The 18,992-nt window shown below is 39.0% G+C and overlaps 1 protein-coding gene across 1 annotated transcript; it reads left to right on the plus strand.

Moving 5' to 3' along the window:
• The first annotated feature begins 5,729 nt into the window (after positions 1-5,729).
• Positions 5,730-11,224, plus strand: rpl7l1 (ribosomal protein L7-like 1). Its single transcript, XM_069655977.1, has 6 exons — positions 5,730-5,773; positions 6,306-6,414; positions 7,172-7,335; positions 8,242-8,379; positions 8,492-8,601; positions 10,409-11,224. Exons 1-6 carry the CDS (start codon positions 5,760-5,762, stop codon positions 10,615-10,617), a joined length of 744 nt encoding a protein of 247 aa, XP_069512078.1. The 5' UTR covers positions 5,730-5,759; the 3' UTR covers positions 10,618-11,224.
• The last annotated feature ends 7,768 nt before the right edge of the window (positions 11,225-18,992 follow it).

Raw genomic sequence — 18,992 nt, forward strand, 5'->3', positions numbered from 1 at the left:
CACTGGTGACTCCCGATGCAGCGCCCGGATGACTTCAACTCAGTATTGGGGAATATCAACCGGCTACACTAGCTGCGACTGTGCCAAACATAAAGTGCTTTGCGTAGCGTCCAGCCAGGGTAATAGGACACTGGACCTGCCGTATGCCAGCGTAGAAGGAGTCACACGGCACACGATAGCCCTACCTCCCCTTGGCCGATCAGATCAAACCTCTGCACCTCTGTCAGCCTCTACTCCAGCAGCAGCCTGTGTCGCAAAGGAAACTAATGAGGCTCTGTAGAGGTGCGCTGAAGCAACAAACTGGGACGTGCCAAACCAAAGGTGGGATTTGAAGATCTGGATTGGTTTTGCCAGATGCCCATTACTCGGCCTATGTTGACCTGGACGGGTTAGGTAACACTGTGAGAGTCATGTTCTTTGATTTCCCCATTGCTTTGCTGGTAGATGCTCCCTTGGTTTCCTGGATTGTGGACCGTATGACTGTTTGACCACAGTATGTAAGACTGAAAGGGTGCAATCCAGGAAAACTGGGCAAATATGAGCTTTACCGCTGCATGTTCCTGGCAAACACTGGAGCACCGCCATCAGGTTCGATTCCCCGACGGGGAGAGTAAAGTTTTCTACCGGCGGCTGCTTATTCACCAAGAAAGACTGAGGCATAAAGCTCGTCCTTGTGTCCAGCTGTGTCCAATCTGAAAAAGCAACACAGTCAACTGTTTCCGCCCGGTTTCGAACCGCGGTCTTTCGCGCGAGAGCCGGAAATAGTAGTCCTTAATTCTCTCAACTTTTCCCATTCATTCTCTATGGTAGTTCTTATCATTATGGATGTAATATATTTTTGGCCACAAGCAGGATTTTGGGGGCGCTGTTTCACCCGTCTGGTAACGGTAAGGAGACCCCGTTTTTTCACGTTTGATTCATGATATGGCCAGCATTGACAGCAGCAGTAAACGGAATAGTTTGTTTTCTCCTTAGTCCAACGATTTATTTCGACTCTTTCGAAAAGTCCATATAATCAAAAGTAAGTGTGGCACATTTTTTTCAACAAGTTAATTAAGAATCCAATGTTATATTGAGAAACCTGTTTAATGATAGTTTGAATTAAGTTGTATGGACAGGTTCGTACTGTGTTGTGTTCGCTAAGGTAGCATGCTAGTACATACACACAAGATAGGTAACGTTAATGCTTTAAAAAAATATTTTTTTTTTACTGTATGTCAGCCTTAACAGTGCTTTAAGCTATTTTTATCAAGCACATCTGGAAGTGCTGTCAATCTTGTGTTTTTCATTTCTCTCCTGTTGATCCGAAACCCTCCTTTCTTTGACTGTTTTGTCTTTAAAATTTTCGTCATGTTTGAAGCCTTTTGTGCCATCACTGTGTTAGTTCATTAAACCTCATTGTGAATATATTGCTGCAGTTGAATTTCGGCAGGGCTTATTGTACTTTTTAAGTCAATAAATACTGCAGCATATTCCTATTCTATAGCCTGCATGTATGATGGAGTTAAATTGCTATGACAAACATACTAATACATAATAATAGGTATCACACTGAGACACAAGTGTGTAATATCAGTGTTGTTAAATAGTGATTATTAATGCTGATTATTGTTTACATAAATAAAACTGTTGATATAACAGTTTACATTATCATTATCACTCCATAATACAGTGCTTTGTCTTTTAAATTCATATCAAGTTGAAGCTTTGGGACATCATTATGTTAGTGCATACATTCTCATTGTGAATATATTGCTGCAATTGTATGTCAGCAGGGTTCAGTGTGCTTTAATGGGTAAATACTGCAGGTGTTTAATATCAAGTTTTGTAACCTCATTATTAAAAATGCAGGTTGTATTTAACTCAAGTAACAGTGTTGAAATAACAGTATGATTAATATACATTGTATTTTGCTCTGCACAGCAAATGATGAAGAAGACAACTCCCATGAACTTCTTCCCAGGAAGGAAGACAGTGTCCTTCAGGAAGGGTCCATCAGGCCATCTGTGCCAGGACCCCTCTGATGAGGCCATGAGAATCAAGACAAATCCTTCCCTTCAGGACAAGTCTCCCCCTCAGAAACACGACCTTGTGAGAACAAATGCTCTAACTCTGGTCCTTCAGAGGGGAGGGGATGTGTCTAACCGCCTGGAGGTGATGGGGGAGTATGTGCTGCAGTTTGGGCGGTACAAGGTAAAGTCATTCAGGTGGCTCCTTGAAAATGATGTTGGCTACACCATCTACCTGATGAAAAAGGTAGAAGAGGAGGAGGGGGCCGGAACCTTCAACCCTCAAGGACAGAGCAAGGACAGCCTGCTGTCATTTCTTGAATATGCCAACAGCTTCCAGGAGATTAAGGACCTCAGGGAGTACTTACTCTCCAGGAAGCCGGTACCACCAGTGGCATCAGAGGGTGACAACACTGTCAGCTTTGGAGCCGGGGCCAAGGACACCTGGAAGCAGATCTGGGAGAGCAGGGCTGATGGTTATGCTGACTTCATTTTAGGAGTGAAGTGCATAAAAAACAGCAAGATGTACAATCTGCAGCAGTATCTTCTCCAGCAGCAGAGGGCTGAGTCCTGTCCAACACCTGTCATCACTACATCAGCTGCCACAACACCTACATCCCGCACTCTCGATCAGTTCACAAAAATATGCAAATACAGATTTTATATGAACATTACATATTTTTAATACATAATTAATGTTGTTGTTTCATCTTCTAGGGATGGAGGAGGACCAGGAACTGGAGAGGGAAATGTTAAACCTGCCCCCTTATAAGTTTGACCCTGAACCCCGTAGGTGGAGCTAGTTTCATAAGATATCTTGGGGAACTTTCACTATTTCACTATTAAATATTTTTGCTGTTCATCCTCTCACACATAACAGGGTGTAAATACTTCACCACATGGTGTAGTGAAACAAATAATAATCTGACATTAATATTTATATGCTAAGCTGAATGCTTACTCATATTCAACAGACATCTATTGTTTATTCCTATTGTCTTGATATAAGCTTTAAAAAGTAACACTGTAGCAGTATATTGTCAAATTTGTATCTATTCTATGTAATTATTGAAATTGTTCCAGCTGCAGTCTTAGAAAGCATGAAGCATGTTTTGATGTCATTTATGCATAAATCTGGCAGTAAACACGTAGTTAATAGCTGCTATGATTGTTAAAATCAATTAAATTTGCAACAGAAGCAGCATTTTCGTCTTGTCTTTAATTTTCATCCTAAAAGATTAATTGTTTCTACATGACATGAAACATTTCGCCGTATATGTAACCGTTTTACATCATACACGTACACTGTAGTAATATATTCTCGGCCGCTGCTGGGATGTTTAGTTTGGGTAGTCCTGGATTCGAATTCGCTTCTTTCCGAGGGGCCAGATCAGTCTTCTACGCCTATCCGTGTCCAGCCTCAGTGTGACAGGCCAAGATACTGTCCACTATATTAACGAGGACTGCGGTGACAGACATTTCGGCATAGTATACAGGGGATCAGCAAAGGCACTACTAAGAAAACTGGAAATAATTAAAAATCAGGCACTGAGAATATGTTGTGGGCATAGACTGTATAAAAGATGGACGACATGACAACTCCCTAAAAGTGATCCAAAACACTTCGAGCGCCCCCTGCTGACTGGCTGCAGTATAGGTCATAAAGCCCGCCTCCTCCATGTTAACAGATGGGACATGAGTCAAACTATAAAATCAAATTACACGTCAAATACATTTTTCTCAGACATGGTTTCTGTCATTACAGCTAGTTATTATCATGCTGATTTATGTCAAAGTGTTTACCTTTCTTCATCTTTCTTCAAGTTTATCTTAATTAGTTTATTGATGCTGATAATTGACAGCTCTGGTGACAAATACGGCTCCTGCAGCCGATTTGTTCCGGATTAGCAGAGTGGAGGACGATCGGCAAAAACAATCACTACAGTCATTGAAGTTTCCATATCTGTGAACATTAACCTCAGACCAAAACAAAGAAGCTGTTCTGCTGTTAAACACGCCGACATGTGGGAACCTTGCTCTTTTTTCGGTAAATGTGTGTTTTGGTTAGCAGAAGTGGCTGCAGCGGCGCCACTTGCCGATCTCTATTGCGCAGTCTCTGGCTCATAATGACGTCACCATCGCAAGATGGCAGTGCTTATCACTTGGGCTGTTTTGGCATCACTTTTGTACAATGGGAGTATTTATGTTGAAATACTTGGCAAATCTTCAAGAGGAGAAGGAAGAAAATCTTCGAACAGTGAAGGCCCTTAGACCATGCTTGGAGAGTGAGTGCTTTGTTCGGGCAGAAAGTAAGACGGTAAAACAAATTGGAAAATATACAGTTCTACAGTACCTTTCCCGGTGACATCTATTTGGTTATTTCCCCCTGTATATGTGCATTTATATATTAAAAAGAAAATACAGAGCAAATCACTAATAATAATAAAAAACATTTATTCCTATATATACAGATGATTCTAAGGATTCCAATTTAGGAAAAACAGGATTTGCCTTTGTCATCCCAGATTCAAACATCAACATTAAGGCAAGGCAAGGCAAGGCAAAAAAATTTTATAGAGCACCATCTATACACAAAGCAATTCAAAGTGCTTTAACACAATCAAAAACAGAGCATTAAGAACATTAAAAGAAATGTGACAATTAGCAAAAATAGATACAAAAAACAAAAATCAATTAGATTAAAAGAAAAAGTAAAAAATTACATCAGAAGTTCTGGAGTGCAGCAGAACAAAAAACTAAATATATTCACATTATAACCACTTCAGCAGCATCAAGAGTCTTTGAAAGATAATTGTCTCATCTTTGTCTTATCTCGTTTTGAGACCCGTTTTAAAAGAGCTAACTGATGGGGAAAGCCTCAGGTACTCTGGTAGCTTGTCCCACAGTTGCAGAGCACAGAAATTAAAAGCTGCCTCACCCTGCTTGGTTCTGGTTCTGGGAACAATGAGTTAACCTGTCCCAGAGGACCTGAAGGGCCTGGATGCCTCGTAGCGTACTAGCATGTTTGATAGGTAACTGGGCCCAAGACCGTTTAGTGCTTTATATACAAGGAGTAGGATTTTAAAATCTATCCTTTGACTCACAGGAAGGTAGGGATCTAAGGACTGGTGTAATGTGTTCTACTTTCTTGGTCCTTTAGCTGTATGCACAGTTGAAATGTTGGCAATTACAATGGCATTACAGTGGACAGATATAAATAAATTAAAAAAGGTTAAAGTATGTTCAGATTCCTTAGCATTGCTGGTATCATTACAATCCACGGCATCTCAAGGCCAGATTTTAACATTTTTAAAGGAAGCTGTTTAAATGAATATTATTTAATGTATTTTTCCTCTTTTTAATTCATCAATTTATATCATTCATCATGCCTAATAAAAATAGGTTACTCTGGTCCACACTCCAGCATAGTTGATGGCGGTAATGCACCTTAAACGCTAAAAACTTTGTTAGAACATTAAAATTGAACTTAAAACATTGTTAGACTTAGGAGTAGTACCATTTTCAATGAAGTCTTTCTTGGGCCATCATGACAACCAGCAACTGATCATGAAAGCAGTTTCACAGTTCCTGCATGGTTCAGGGCTGTAGGTGTATAAAACGTGATTGTGTCCTTTAGTTTGTCCAGCGGAGGGCAGTAATACGCTTAGTAGCGTCTAAACTGCCCAATTTACCAGAAGAAGAAGAAGAAGAAGACGTCATCTTAGAGCGACGGAGATTTTAGCTTTCACCATGGCCGAAGCTGAGTAAGTATTTGTTTTTAATTATATCTAAGTCCATCCTTTCTTTCTTTACATGTAGTTGTAAAGGTTTTAACTCTTCCAAGAAAAACATATTTTACTTTTCCGATTAAGACCTTTATTTCGATGGTTTATGGTAACAGTAGGCAGTTTACAGCTTTCTTATTATCACATGGGGCCAAGTGTACTTAACCGAGGGATAACAACAATGTAGCTTGCTTGATATTATTTTTAGACGTATGAAAGACGTATTTTGTGTTTGGATGATAGTCCTACCCACAACCGAATAAAGCTCTAAGCGAGTGAATTTACCTCCCAAAAGGTTAGGCAGCATCTTGCTACTGCTTTTTTTTGTCTGGGCAGTTATGACACCTTATTTTGTTAACATGTATTTTAACGCATTTAAGACAGTAAAACGATAACTTTGTCAACTGTTAGGCGAAAGTGGAAAACTGGGGCCATTGGTTTGTCATTTAATGTTTCTTGAAAGTTTACCTCATCAAGTTTACTGAGCTGTTGTGTTTGCTCTTGTTACCAGATCAAAAAAAGTGATCAAGTTAGTTCCCGAGTATCTCCTGAAAAAAAGGAAAGCATACCAGGCGATTAAAGCCACGCAAGCCAAGCTTGCACTACTTGACAAGAGAAAGGTAAGTGATGGTTTCCTTTGATTTTATATCGCAACATTTTAAGAAGTCAAATGCAGGTTTATGCAAGGTTTATGCAATAGTTATGCTGAAATGAATAAGACAATACTCAACTGTATCAGAATTAAGATTTAATGTAAAGCACAGGCACTGTTTAAACCTGGCTGTTTCTTTCCTCTGGTCAGATGTCATCTTACATGCTTGATATCCAAACAAGACAGACATCAGATAGGCCTACATCATATAGAAACCTAAAGAGTTGGGGAGGAGCAAGCCGCTGTCTGTATGAAATGGGCAAACGTGTGTCTATACGTATAGAAACTCATGCTCTATGTATTCTTCCAATAGACAACCCAATATAAAACTAAAATGCAATGTCCCTTACTGAACCAATATGGGATGTGATTTATTCCCTTTTTTTTTTCTTGCCAAGCCTACCGTGATGCACAAACTACATTAATCGCATGCTTGGAATGACCTGGGAAATAATAAACCCATGACATAGTGAAAATTAAAAATCAGGCAACAATGACAGAAACTAGGCTCTCCTTGAATGTTACCCAGGACATATTTGCGTTTGTGGCTATATGCAGCCAAGAAATGTGTTTTGGGTGAATTCATACCTGTACAGAAAGCTGTCCACAACACATCACCCAGGACGCATGTTAACACAAGGTGTAAACAGGGTTATAGACAGTGTACTACCACATAACTCAACCCACTGTTTTATGTTTACATATATGTTTATTTATAATGGCAGATTTCAAAAGGAAAACCATTGAAGTTCAAGCGTTTGGAAGATTTCTTGAAGGACAGTCACAGGAAGCATCGTGATGAAACTCGAATCAGGAGAGCTGATCACAGGCCACCTGCCCCTCTTCCTCCTGCTAAGAACAAGCTTGCCTTTGCTGTCCGTATCAGAGAGTAAGTACATCCTAAACTATGAATAAATGTTGTAATACTTAAGCATATCATGTTCGTTATTTAGTACATGAAACAAAAAGTCCAGTCACATCATTCATCTTGTCAGTGCTTGATTGAGGTTAGTTGTTGGTATATTCAAGGTAAAATCTGATCTTAGTAATACGCTTGTGCACTTTATATTTAGTCAGTGAGTTAACAAAGTGAGCACTCCTTTGGATGGTTTGGTTCAGAATGATCTAGTATTAGGCACCATGTTTGGTTGCCCAGACAGAACCAATATTCCCACTGCTTTTTTCTTTTGTACCACAAGAATAATTTTAAGTCTTGACATAATAGGTGGCAAGCAAATTTGAGGATTAATTCAAAGTGCTACAACATACAGTACTGTTATACAGGGCACCTTAAAGTTCACTTGCAAATATTTTAAAGCAGAATAATGTTAGTTAGGATTGGAATTGCTTTAATCTTTTTCAGTTATTTCCTTCCAGTGTCAAAGGTGTGTTAGTACCTCTGTAACTATTGGTTTTCCAGAGCCCCCTGGGATTGAGTATTATTAATTAGAAGCAAGATTAGATTCAGCTGGTTTGTTACTGAACTGAATACAGATATTAAGGACCATCTTTCTATTTGGAGGTCGAAAACTTTTCAAAGTCCACTCACTAGTAGTCTGAGATGTTTAGAGCTTCATTACTGCCATGATAGGTTTATGCTCACTCCCTTCAGTTTTCAAGATGTGATGGTACGAGAGACACTGACATCAGATCATCAATGAAATAAATCACATGTATTTATAACAGAACATTTAGAAATGATGGCTGACCAAAGGATGGTATACAAGGATCAAGGACAAGGGGACTGAAACACTAATATATGAAAGAAATTTATGTTTTGCTATTTTGTGCCTAGGATTAAAGGTGTCAGTCCTAAGGTGATGAAGGTGGTCCAGATGTTGAGGCTGAGGCAGATTTTCAGCGGGTCATTTGTCAAAATCAACAAGACATCTGTAGCCATGATGAAGATATTGGAGCCCTATGTGGCCTGGGGGTGAGTAACTGTTGACTACTGTTCTTGAAAAAAATTGAACTTAAACTTTTGTTGTTTTTGTTTTGTTTGTTTTTTGGGGCATATGATGAACGCATGGCAATGTTACCAACAGATTTCCCAACTTAAAGTCAGTTCGTGAGCTCATTCTGAAGAGAGGACAGACCAGAATAGGCAGGAGGAGAGTTCCTCTCACAGACAACACCTTCATTGAGGAGCACATGGGTAAGTCACAGTTTGATTTGACCACCACAGAGTGATGGCAGGGTAAATCAGCAGCACTCATGTAATGCTTGAGTGTCATAGATCAGGTTTATGAAGCTGTCTATACATGGTCAGTATTGGAGGCAGTCGAATGAATGCTGTATTGATTAAATATACAGTATAATCAAATGAGTTTAGATTGTATAAATTACACAAATAATGCAATATGTTTTCTTACAGCTTACAGTGACACCTGATTTTTACGTTTTGTCATTTATTTATGACACATTTGTAACTCTTGGCATTTTAACTTTTTGACCATCAATATGAGCAACTTTGGCTTTTACATGTTTTGTTTTAAACCTTATCTATTGTGTAAAAAAACACAGTACCATAGCTGGTGAATTTGCGCACAGTGAACCCCACATTTTGAAATCAATTTAAGTTGCAGATTAGTTCTGCACAAACTATCACTTAATCGCAATTGCGACATGTGCATATGCAATAGTCAAATCACAGAAGGTGCGATAGTGAAGTAAATTAAGTGAAGTACATTAAGCTGCTACTTTTTTGTTGCTCAGTGCAAAACAAAAACTTGCCAAAAGTCCGTCTGATATCACCGTAGTGCAACCCTTCACCAGAGCACACAGAGACCTGTCTGCTGACAGCAGACTGTCATCTCCCTGTAAATAAGCACGAAATCTCACGTCAACTGGAAGTAGGAGACGTGAGTTTTCTTTTCCAAAAAATTACCATCACCGAGCTGATCACGCTGATAAAACATACATTTGAACATCGTTAGAAATGGTTGATGACAAACCCTATAAATAACACATCTGTATTTATTTTATAAAGAAACATGTCGCTCCACCTTAGGTTTCTTTTTCATGCAGGTGTCAGAGTTGCTGAACCAAGTGTGTTAAAAGGACAGTTTTGTTTTGTTAGAAGAAAATAGACATAAAAGTCCCAAATTATAAAAAGTATGATTCTTAATTGTTTTTTTTTTTTAATTAATTATATGAACATGACACACTGCATTTATCTGGTATAATTTCCTGGGGGTTTTTTTAATCGCAATAAATATAGCGGAACAAAAAGATATTGGAATGTGTGTTTTTTCCAATATCGTGCAGTTGAGCCTGACCGATTTATCGGTCTGCTGATTTTATTAGACAGGAAGGGACGCATTAGGAAGCATTATCTTTCCCATACAGAACGAAACATTGTGAACAACAAACTCGTAGATACAGGATTTTGTTTTAATAAGCCATCGTCGCGCTGCTGCAGACTGTGTGCGAGTGGACTGTTCTCATTCACAGAATGGCAAATGAAGATGTTTTGTGAAGTCCCTTTCATGTTTCATAAATATGTTAAAGTTACGATGTTACAGTGTTACAGACAGACAGAGAGCAGAGCACAGAGATAGCCATGTCACCGTCATGTTACGCTTTGATTGAGTCCCGACCTGCCGACTGTTGGCTGAGCTCCAGACCACTGCCCCTGCATTTAATTGTGATGCAGTTTTTAATATTATGGAGATTAAAAGTATAAATTCTTTCTTTTAAAAACTGACCATGACTGATCCGAATCACGGATCAGTTTTAAGCACCCTCCCAAAGATACTCCTACACATTGCAATTATTATTGGTTTACTGGTTTCTAGGGAAGTTTCCTCTCAACCTTTAACGTGTTCTCTGTTAAATAATACTTATTCTATTTGACAAACTTGTCATGCTTGGTTCCTCCCTCTCCAGTATTTTTTCCACTCTTGCACCATCCTGTCATGCATAAATGCTCCTCACTTACCTCCTGTTTCCCATTTTCCCAGGTAAACATGGCATCATCTGTTTGGAGGACCTGATTCATGAGATCTACGCGGTGGGAAAGAGTTTCCGTGCTGCCAACAACTTCCTATTGCCTTTCAAGTTGTCAGTAGCTCGTCACGCCGCCAGGGATAAGGCTGGGCTCCTGAAGGACCTGGGAAATCCTGGATTTCGTGGTACAGACATTAACTCTATCATAAGACAACTGAACTGAGAGGAAGCGTATGTAAGATGGACATTCAGCAGCAACCTCAGGATACTTCATTGTGTGAGGGGCAAATTCCAACATTAAAACATGTTGTTTTTTTCACTCGAGTTTGAATAATTATATCATGTATTGCCCCTGACCATGGACTGACAGAGGCATTTGTGCTCTTTGATAAAAAAGGTAATATTTTGAATCCCTTGTGAAATGTAAAATATTGCCTGTTTCAGAGTTCTTAGTTACTACATGTAATATTCCTCAAGGTTTAGAGGAACAAATCCATACTTATTACTTCTGCAAGGACAGAGATTCAATCATTAGTATGGGCTGTCCTGCATGCAGGAGCCCCCAGCCCACCCACAGCAATTCTGCATTCAGTGGTTTTTAGTGTGAACAAGTGTCAAGTCTGTAGAATGTATTTCAACACTGATTCATTTGATTCACAATTTACTGTTGGTACACTTCGTTTTTACAATAAACTACAAAACATGATATCTATTGCAAGTACAAGATATTTATCACAAGATGAGAGGGTGTTTGGTGAAAGTAATAACAGAGGGACGCTTTTGTTGTTTCTTCCATTACTGATGAGTGGACATTAAAATATGCAAGACTATTTCTATTCTCATAAAATCCTAATTTCTCTGAAATATGGTTGACACATTTTAATATGTGCATGTGATTATTTCTTTGCATAGAAAATCCTTGCACATGACAGGTGTTGCATATCAAAATCCTGATTAAACGGAATGATTATGACAGAAGAGCCTGCCAATAATATGTATAAGATTAGGGCCTGTCATAGATATATTTGTATTGGCTCATATGCTTTCCAAGTGAGAAGTTTAAAAAAGAAAAGAAAATCTAGTAAATTGCTCGGGGTAATTTGCAGTTGATGAAATCATGTGGTTTGTCCAGCAGGGCCTGCTCAGACTCCATTGTTCACAATACTTTCAGCCCATGCAGCAAAGCATTACAGCTTATCAGACAGTGGTTGACACTAAAATTGCTCTACAATGTATAATTTTAGAAAACCTTTGATAAAGATTGGTTTAAAAGAAGCAGCCTTTGAATATTCATGTCAGTGCTAAACCAACACAGAAAGGGTCTTCTTTCATTCCAGGTAAATGATTCTTTGTATTGGCCGCCACATTGGCAATCAGTAAATGAGTTCCTTCTGTAGAACTATAACAGGTGTGCTTACTGCTGGTAAACCGTGTATAGAAAAGGTCTTATTTTTTATTTCAACTCTTTAATAATGGGAGCCAAGACTTAAATGTTGGTATTTTTATTCAGTTTTATTTAAATGTATACTGAATACTAAATATGTGCCAATCATTCAGCAACCCTTAAATTTTGGTTTTCCGAAATGCATTTTTTGACAGCTATTACTAGAGGAACCATAATTCGTTTTATTTGTAGTACAACCAGTTGGGTCTTATTGCTTAAATCAGTCATTACATCCTCATATTCCCTGAATATGCTACGTTGGTGTCCATACATTTAATGAGACACATGAGTCACCAGCCGGAGGAGGGGTAAGAGATGTGACAACCTATGCAGCTGCGCTTACACGAATGCGCACTGGGAAATAGGGGGTGGCGTTGGGATCGCTTTATAAATATCACTGGTGTATTCCCTAAAGTCGAAGGGCTGTGTATCTTAAACCTCATGGATGCGACGGAAGATATAATCCCGTGGCAAAACGCGCACACTTGGTTTCGACGTTGAAAAGGGCAGGTAAGAAATACGTTACCTTGTGTATGTTTTGCGGGTTGAGCGAGACTAACTGTCATCAAATCCACATGATTAGCCAGCAGCCATTGCCACAGCAATTATTTACTGTACCATGACAACGATCTTCCCTCCAACGGCCACAGCAGTGGTTGTAGAGTGACATCATGATAAACGTTGGACCGTTTCTCACGATCCTGTTAAACAAAAGTCGCACAACGTTGGCATTGCAGAAATTATTTTCACAGTTAAATGGCTGCCATGCTTTCGCGTCACCTTCAATATATTTATATCTCTACTCTTGGTCATTTTATTTCCTAATGGAAAACTTGTACAAAAATCAATTTACTAATTAAATATATTCAGGACCACTGTAGCACGTGTTGTGCTGCCTTAACAAATGTCGGAAAGGTCGAAATTCTGAGGATTTTATAAGTGTCGCGAATGAGGCTAAAAGCTAAAAATACACCACTATCCACAATCTTTATTACAGAGATCGTTTATATTCATCTTAGAATTTAAACCATGCGGGTGGGGAAACGTAAGTAAGCGCACAAACATGTTTTTTGTAATTGAAAAGGCGAATGTGAGGTTTACGAAGAGCACTGAAGGCATCACACAACCTAGTGTCAAGGAGAGTGGGCGGTCTGTCAACGTCTGACCCCACAAACAGATGCTAGTGAAGTGATGTATCGTGGCTTCAGTATCTTGGTAGCGAAGAGTAAGCAAAGGTAAGCACCTTTAGCAAGTAGTTTCGTTTACATGTTCAACCGGAAATAGTGTTAGATCCATTTGTGTCATCGTTTGTCAATGCAACATGGTACACAGTACAAGTTTAACGTTGATGCACGCGGTAGCAGAGGAAAGTTTGTATGATTGGGCAACAGGAACATGTGGGCGCAAGGTGAAATATAAAACGGGTTTATGTGTCGGATATCACTGATTGTCGTTTCTTTAGGACGTGATAGGAAATTATGCAGCTATATCGGTTACAGAACAGCTGTGAAATGTCTCGTGCTTCTCAGTTAACTGCACCAAGAGGTCCAGGCACATTAGCAAACGCAAGCCGGTTTGGCTAGCTCAAAATGAATGACTCGTCGGAGCGTGTCGTGACTAATTAGGTAAATCGGCAGCAGGTTTATTTTCACAAATAATGTTGGTATACGGATATTTTCCTAAATTATATCCTGTTTATTTATCACTGCTCATAACTGTTAGTGCTAGAGGTGTAAACGTGACTTATTTCGGAGTTCAAGCCTGTCTTTTTAGACATTACGGTAAACAGATGCTCAAAGACACAATCATTTTCTGCTAACAAATAACCCGTAACATAGAGGCTACTGAAAAAAGACGCGACTTTTCATTCATTTATTAATATAAAAGCCCTGAAATTCAATAAGAACGTATACCCTGTTGTTCCAATGTATTAGACATTTATTATTATGATTTTAAATCACTGGGTCACATGATGTGGAAACTATTGTCAGAAAATATTTTGTATTTAATACAGTTATTTAAAATAAATGATTTAAACTTAGAAAAATAAGTGCTCTACCGTAACAAAATTCAGTGTATTTTGTTTAGTGATAATTCACTTATATAGGCATATTATGGTAAAGGTATTGAAAGAAAATCAGTTTTCAGCCAACAAAACAGTTTATCGAGTTGACGCGTCTCCATCTGCTCCCACTGTACGAAAGTGATGCCAAAATAGCCCCTGTGATAGGCGCTGCCATCTTGCTATGGTGACGTCATATGGAGCCAGAGCCTGCGCAGTAGAGACGTAGAGATGAACACTTGGACGTAAATCAGCATGATAATAACTAGCTATAATGACAGAAACCATGTTTGAGAAACATTTATTTTGCATGTATTTTGATTTTATAGTTTGACTCATGTCCCATCTGTTAACATGTAGTAGGCAGGCTTTATGACCAATACTGCAGCCAGTCAGCAGGGGGGCGATAGAGAGGGTTTGGCTTCACTTTTAGGGATCTGTCATGTCGTCCATAAGTGTTAACATTGGGGGGTGAGCTAACTGTCTTCCTTCTGCTTGATTAGGAAGAAGTTAGTGGATCCAGATTGAATGTCTGTTTAATATTAAAGTTAAACTAAGCTCACCGCGCTCCTGGTTTGAATGAACCTGTCAAAATCACTTCACTTTGAATTTTATTAAACTTGTCAATGAAATTATATTTGGAACATAACTGCATCTTAAAGATTCACCACATTGTTGTTTAGTAGGCCTACACATCAACCACAGTTTTTCTGCAGATGCTATCTATACTGTTACACGTTTACACCAATATTTAGTCAATTTCATTAAGTACCCATATTTTGGTCCACATATAGCCTATATTATTTTGTTAGTAGGTCTTTATTAACGTTGCTTGAAAACAAATTGTGACACATAGGCCTACAGTTTTTCTACCTCTTCTCTCAGTTTATGGTGTTCGTAGTTACTTTCCTTGCAGGCCAGGGTTCAGCTGAAGGTTTAATGATTACTTAAATTATTGGCCTTTCTGGTCGCTGTGATACAAGCACAGCTGGGGCCCATGGGTGCACAAATTCCAACGATGAGTATAAACAAGCTGTGTCTGAGTAAGCATGTAGAGTGCATATACAGACAAACTTTTAACACTGGTTTCTTCTTCAGTCAGTTCCCATACTCGTTGGGTGTGATGACAAATGTATGTTTAATTACTGTGAGCTTGTTGAAATGAAAGCTCACTGTCTCCTTCTTTCTGTCGGCACGCGCAACCTCACCCCGTGTGTGCTGTAGGTTTAGCGGCTAAAAGCGAACACTCGGCGGCTCGTCTGCTGCATTAATAGTCAGTTTTTATGGCCACAGCGTTAACGTGCACCGGGACAAGGTGCCGCTGATAATGGGAATGCGCTCACTGAAAAGCCACCTCGTATAACTGACCGTTTGCCTCGATCATCCCACAGGCACACTGGTGACAGCAGCAGCATCGCGTGCATGTTTACAGACAGGTGACACACAGACTGCTGCACAGCGTCAGTTTAGTTTGTGCTCTGGTGAAAAGCTGCACTAATGTAATATCAGACGGGCTTTTCCTGTTTGTGTGGGAAACACTGACCTAATGTAGGTCATAAGTTTCGGGGTTAAGTAAATCTCTCTCATATGTGCATGAAAACTAAAACTGGTGTGTTTATGTAATGATGGTATTGCAAAATCCATGTTGTGGCAAAACCGGTTGTAGTGAAACCGGTATACCCCCCACCCCATAAGCAGTACTGATGTGATATCAGACTTTTTCTGTAGACTACTCATGAAAACGAGAAAGGGGCTAGTTTTCATTTTGAATTGAGTAACATTTAAGTAGCAGCTTGATGTGTTTCAATCAATAAAAAATTTAAAAAAAATAGCCAAGCAGATTTAGATTTTTCGAGCCATATCTACAAGCTCAAAACATTACACAGGTCGGATTTAACATTAGGGAAAACTTTAGAAGAACTGAATGTAATTCAATGCAAAAGAAACAATGATCACATTTTTAAAGTACAATTTATCAAAGCGCCACCTGACCTGTACCGGGGAAAAAAAACAAGCTCTCCTAGGAAAACTTTTCACTTTTTTTCTTCTGTCAGTTTTGGCAGTAGGGCTGCAACTATTCTGATATTCAACTAGTCATCGATTGTTGAAACGATTAGTCGACTAGTCGGATAAGTAATTGCACAATTAGCCTAATTAATGGCTCTTATTTAGCTGTCAGCTTTTAAATTTAGTTGGAGGTTCTTTCAAGCATGTGTTTACTAACAATTAAGACAAAAAAATATGAGTTCTTCATTAAAAAATATGTCTTTTAATAAACTTTTAAGGTTTTTAAGGTGAGCTACTGACAATGTAAATGAGAGCACAATCACAAAGTGTGGCTGTAACTTTGGACTGTTAAGTTGAATGACAGTTGATGTAAAAGAAAGATGCGAAAGGTTCTTTCTAGAGCAGTACAGTGTTATATTAATGTTAACTTATACAAATCTGTCTGTAGATAGCTAGCGTTAGCTAGCTGAGAAGCTAATTATCTTATCTGTGCAAGTCTGCATCATCCACAAGTCCAACATGCCTTCTCCTTAAAGTAACAATCTCAAACTTTTTCATTTAAGTATGTCTTAAGTCTATCACCGAATGAGTTAACACAATGGTGATTGAGCCTATGGCCAACTGATGAAAGCCTTTGCATGTGCAGTAGGCCTATATTGTATTTTTATGGACTGGGTGTCTGTGTAGACGTCTGGTTAAATTGGGAGGAGTGCTCTCATAATTACTGATTATCGCCAGTGGGAGGCGCTCAAGGACACAGAAATTGAAATCTTCGAGATTGTATCTTCAAATGCTCTCATATTACTTACATGCTCTTATGATAAGCAAGGACTGCTTTACAAATCTTGCAGGCAATCATTTTCTTTGCAGCATTGAGGGTTTAATGCACCCAGACTTTAGGACACGATGGTGTTGCATCAGCCGCTGCTATGTTTTGTTTACCTGTTGCTTCCTGGTTGCTGTTTTGCATGCGCAACTGTCAGCAGAGATGGTAAGGATGCGAGATGGAAACTTGGCTCCAGGCATGTAAAGAGAGAACGAGGGATAAAGTAACTGACTATTATCAACAATTAAATTCGTTGCCAACTAATTTTGCTACAAATTAATCCTTGCACCTCTATTTGGCAGCTGCAATAGACTGATAACTAGTGTTGTCATGATACTCGATATTGAAATGATACTTGAAACTAAAATGATACTAGTTCGATACTCGATACCTAATAGATCAGAAACAGGATGTCAACAAGGGTTGTTCACATTTTGGAAGTCACAGTTTATTAACAGCTTGTAACACTGTGAGTTTACTGGACACAAACAAACTAGTTTTTTGCTTGGATCTATAAAGTCAGAAAAGTTGTGAATTTAGTATCTAAATATTCGGAACACTTTAAACTTGTAACTGGGTTGTTGTAACTTGTGTTTTGAACTCCTTGGAGAGGTCTGGCTGTTTGTTATGAGGTGCTTAGCAAGGTTTGAAGTGTTTCGTCCCTTGCACGACACTGTTTTGTAGAACCTTAGCATACAGGTGTCGGTAAGTCAGTGGGTTCGCCATCAGCATCAGCTCTGTAGGCAAAGTAGTCCCACCGGACACTTCAGCAGCTCGCTATGTTCGCTAGTACAGGGCGTAGAGGTACTGTATTTTTTTGGAAGATGACTCGCTGTTGTTTTGTCGTTGATAGTGGAAATGTTGAGGCAGAGGCATTGCCTCTCTCTCTCTCAATCGAAGCTGGGACTAACGCTGTATATACGTAGATGAATGACAGGTGTCTCCTGGAGATGAAGGTAATATTATTTTATCCTCTCATGCCAGAGCATGTTACTCTCTGTCACTTACACCAGAGCCACATTTGACGTACAACAACATTGAGAAATTCAAATACTGAACCGTTTTGAATAAAAAGTATTGAAAAAATATCTAACTTTCGGTAGGCCTGTACCATGCAACACTACTGATAACGATCCAGCGCCGCCACCACATCAGCTTAATGCCGTAATTGCAGCTAGAAATGACAAATTCATAAGTGCTGTCCTTGTTGAAAAACAGTGTTCTTCATAAAAACACCCGTCAGGCGGGGGAAAGAGTTGACGGCTGTACGAAATTTGACGGAGGTGGCCACCTCATCATTTTCTATGAAGGAAAAACCCTGGCTATTAAACACAAGCTTTCATTTGCATTTCAAACTGTTATATAATATTTCGGAAAGGTTGTTGGATGTTAGGCTACATCAGTTGGAGCACTATTGGAGGACTCTTTTTCAGGTGCTGTTGTTTCTGTGTTTTTTCCTGCTGTAACCCAACCCAGTTAATCTTTGATGAAAAATATTTTACCTACATTTATTTTGCATAATTTCTTTAATGATCCACTGACTTTTCCCATCATTATTGCTAGTTAAGGAGTTTTGTTTCATGGATCGCTCTGAGAGGTGTGGTACCAATATTTATGTCCCAATCAGGGATCATTTTAATTTAGGTTATTCCTTGTGTTTAAGCACCACAACATTAGCATTTAGCTCAGAGCCTCATAGTGCTCAAGTACTGCCTGACATAGCTGTCAACTCAACTGTACTCCTTTATTCTTTCATATGCAATATCCAGATGAGCGTAAATGAAATTTATAAAGGGGATTTAAAGAGAACATGTTGCATGTTGTCTTTTAGAAGTGACCTTGTTAAACCCTGAAATGAGATTAAATGGCTTTTTGACTCTGAAAACGCACAGTGACTGATAGACTGAGCCTTATCTTCTTTTCAAGGACAGTAAGAGTCGGGGTGGGAAACTTAACTTTCTTGTCCACCTGCCACTGCGGTGGATTCTAACCTCTACAAGCCACTCAAGTTCTTTTACCAGCCACTTTCTTGTTTTAACTGACAATGTGTAACTGCATGGGAAAAATAATACATTCACAATATTATTATCAATAAGATATGCTACTTTGTTTCATAAGGTAAACTGTTTAAGAAAATACTGACATTCTTCAGGATGGTAAGGGCCTTCATTGCAGCCGTATCCTCCATTGTTGATCTTTTTTACATTTGGACGACTCATGGTCTTTTATGGCTTCCAGTTTTAGGTTTTTAGTTGCCAC

The sequence above is a fragment of the Semicossyphus pulcher genome, unplaced genomic scaffold, assembly GCF_022749685.1.
Source record: "Semicossyphus pulcher isolate SPU_LCO1_2020_fin unplaced genomic scaffold, fSemPul1.0.p SCAF_11, whole genome shotgun sequence".
NCBI lineage: Eukaryota > Metazoa > Chordata > Actinopteri > Labriformes > Labridae > Semicossyphus > Semicossyphus pulcher.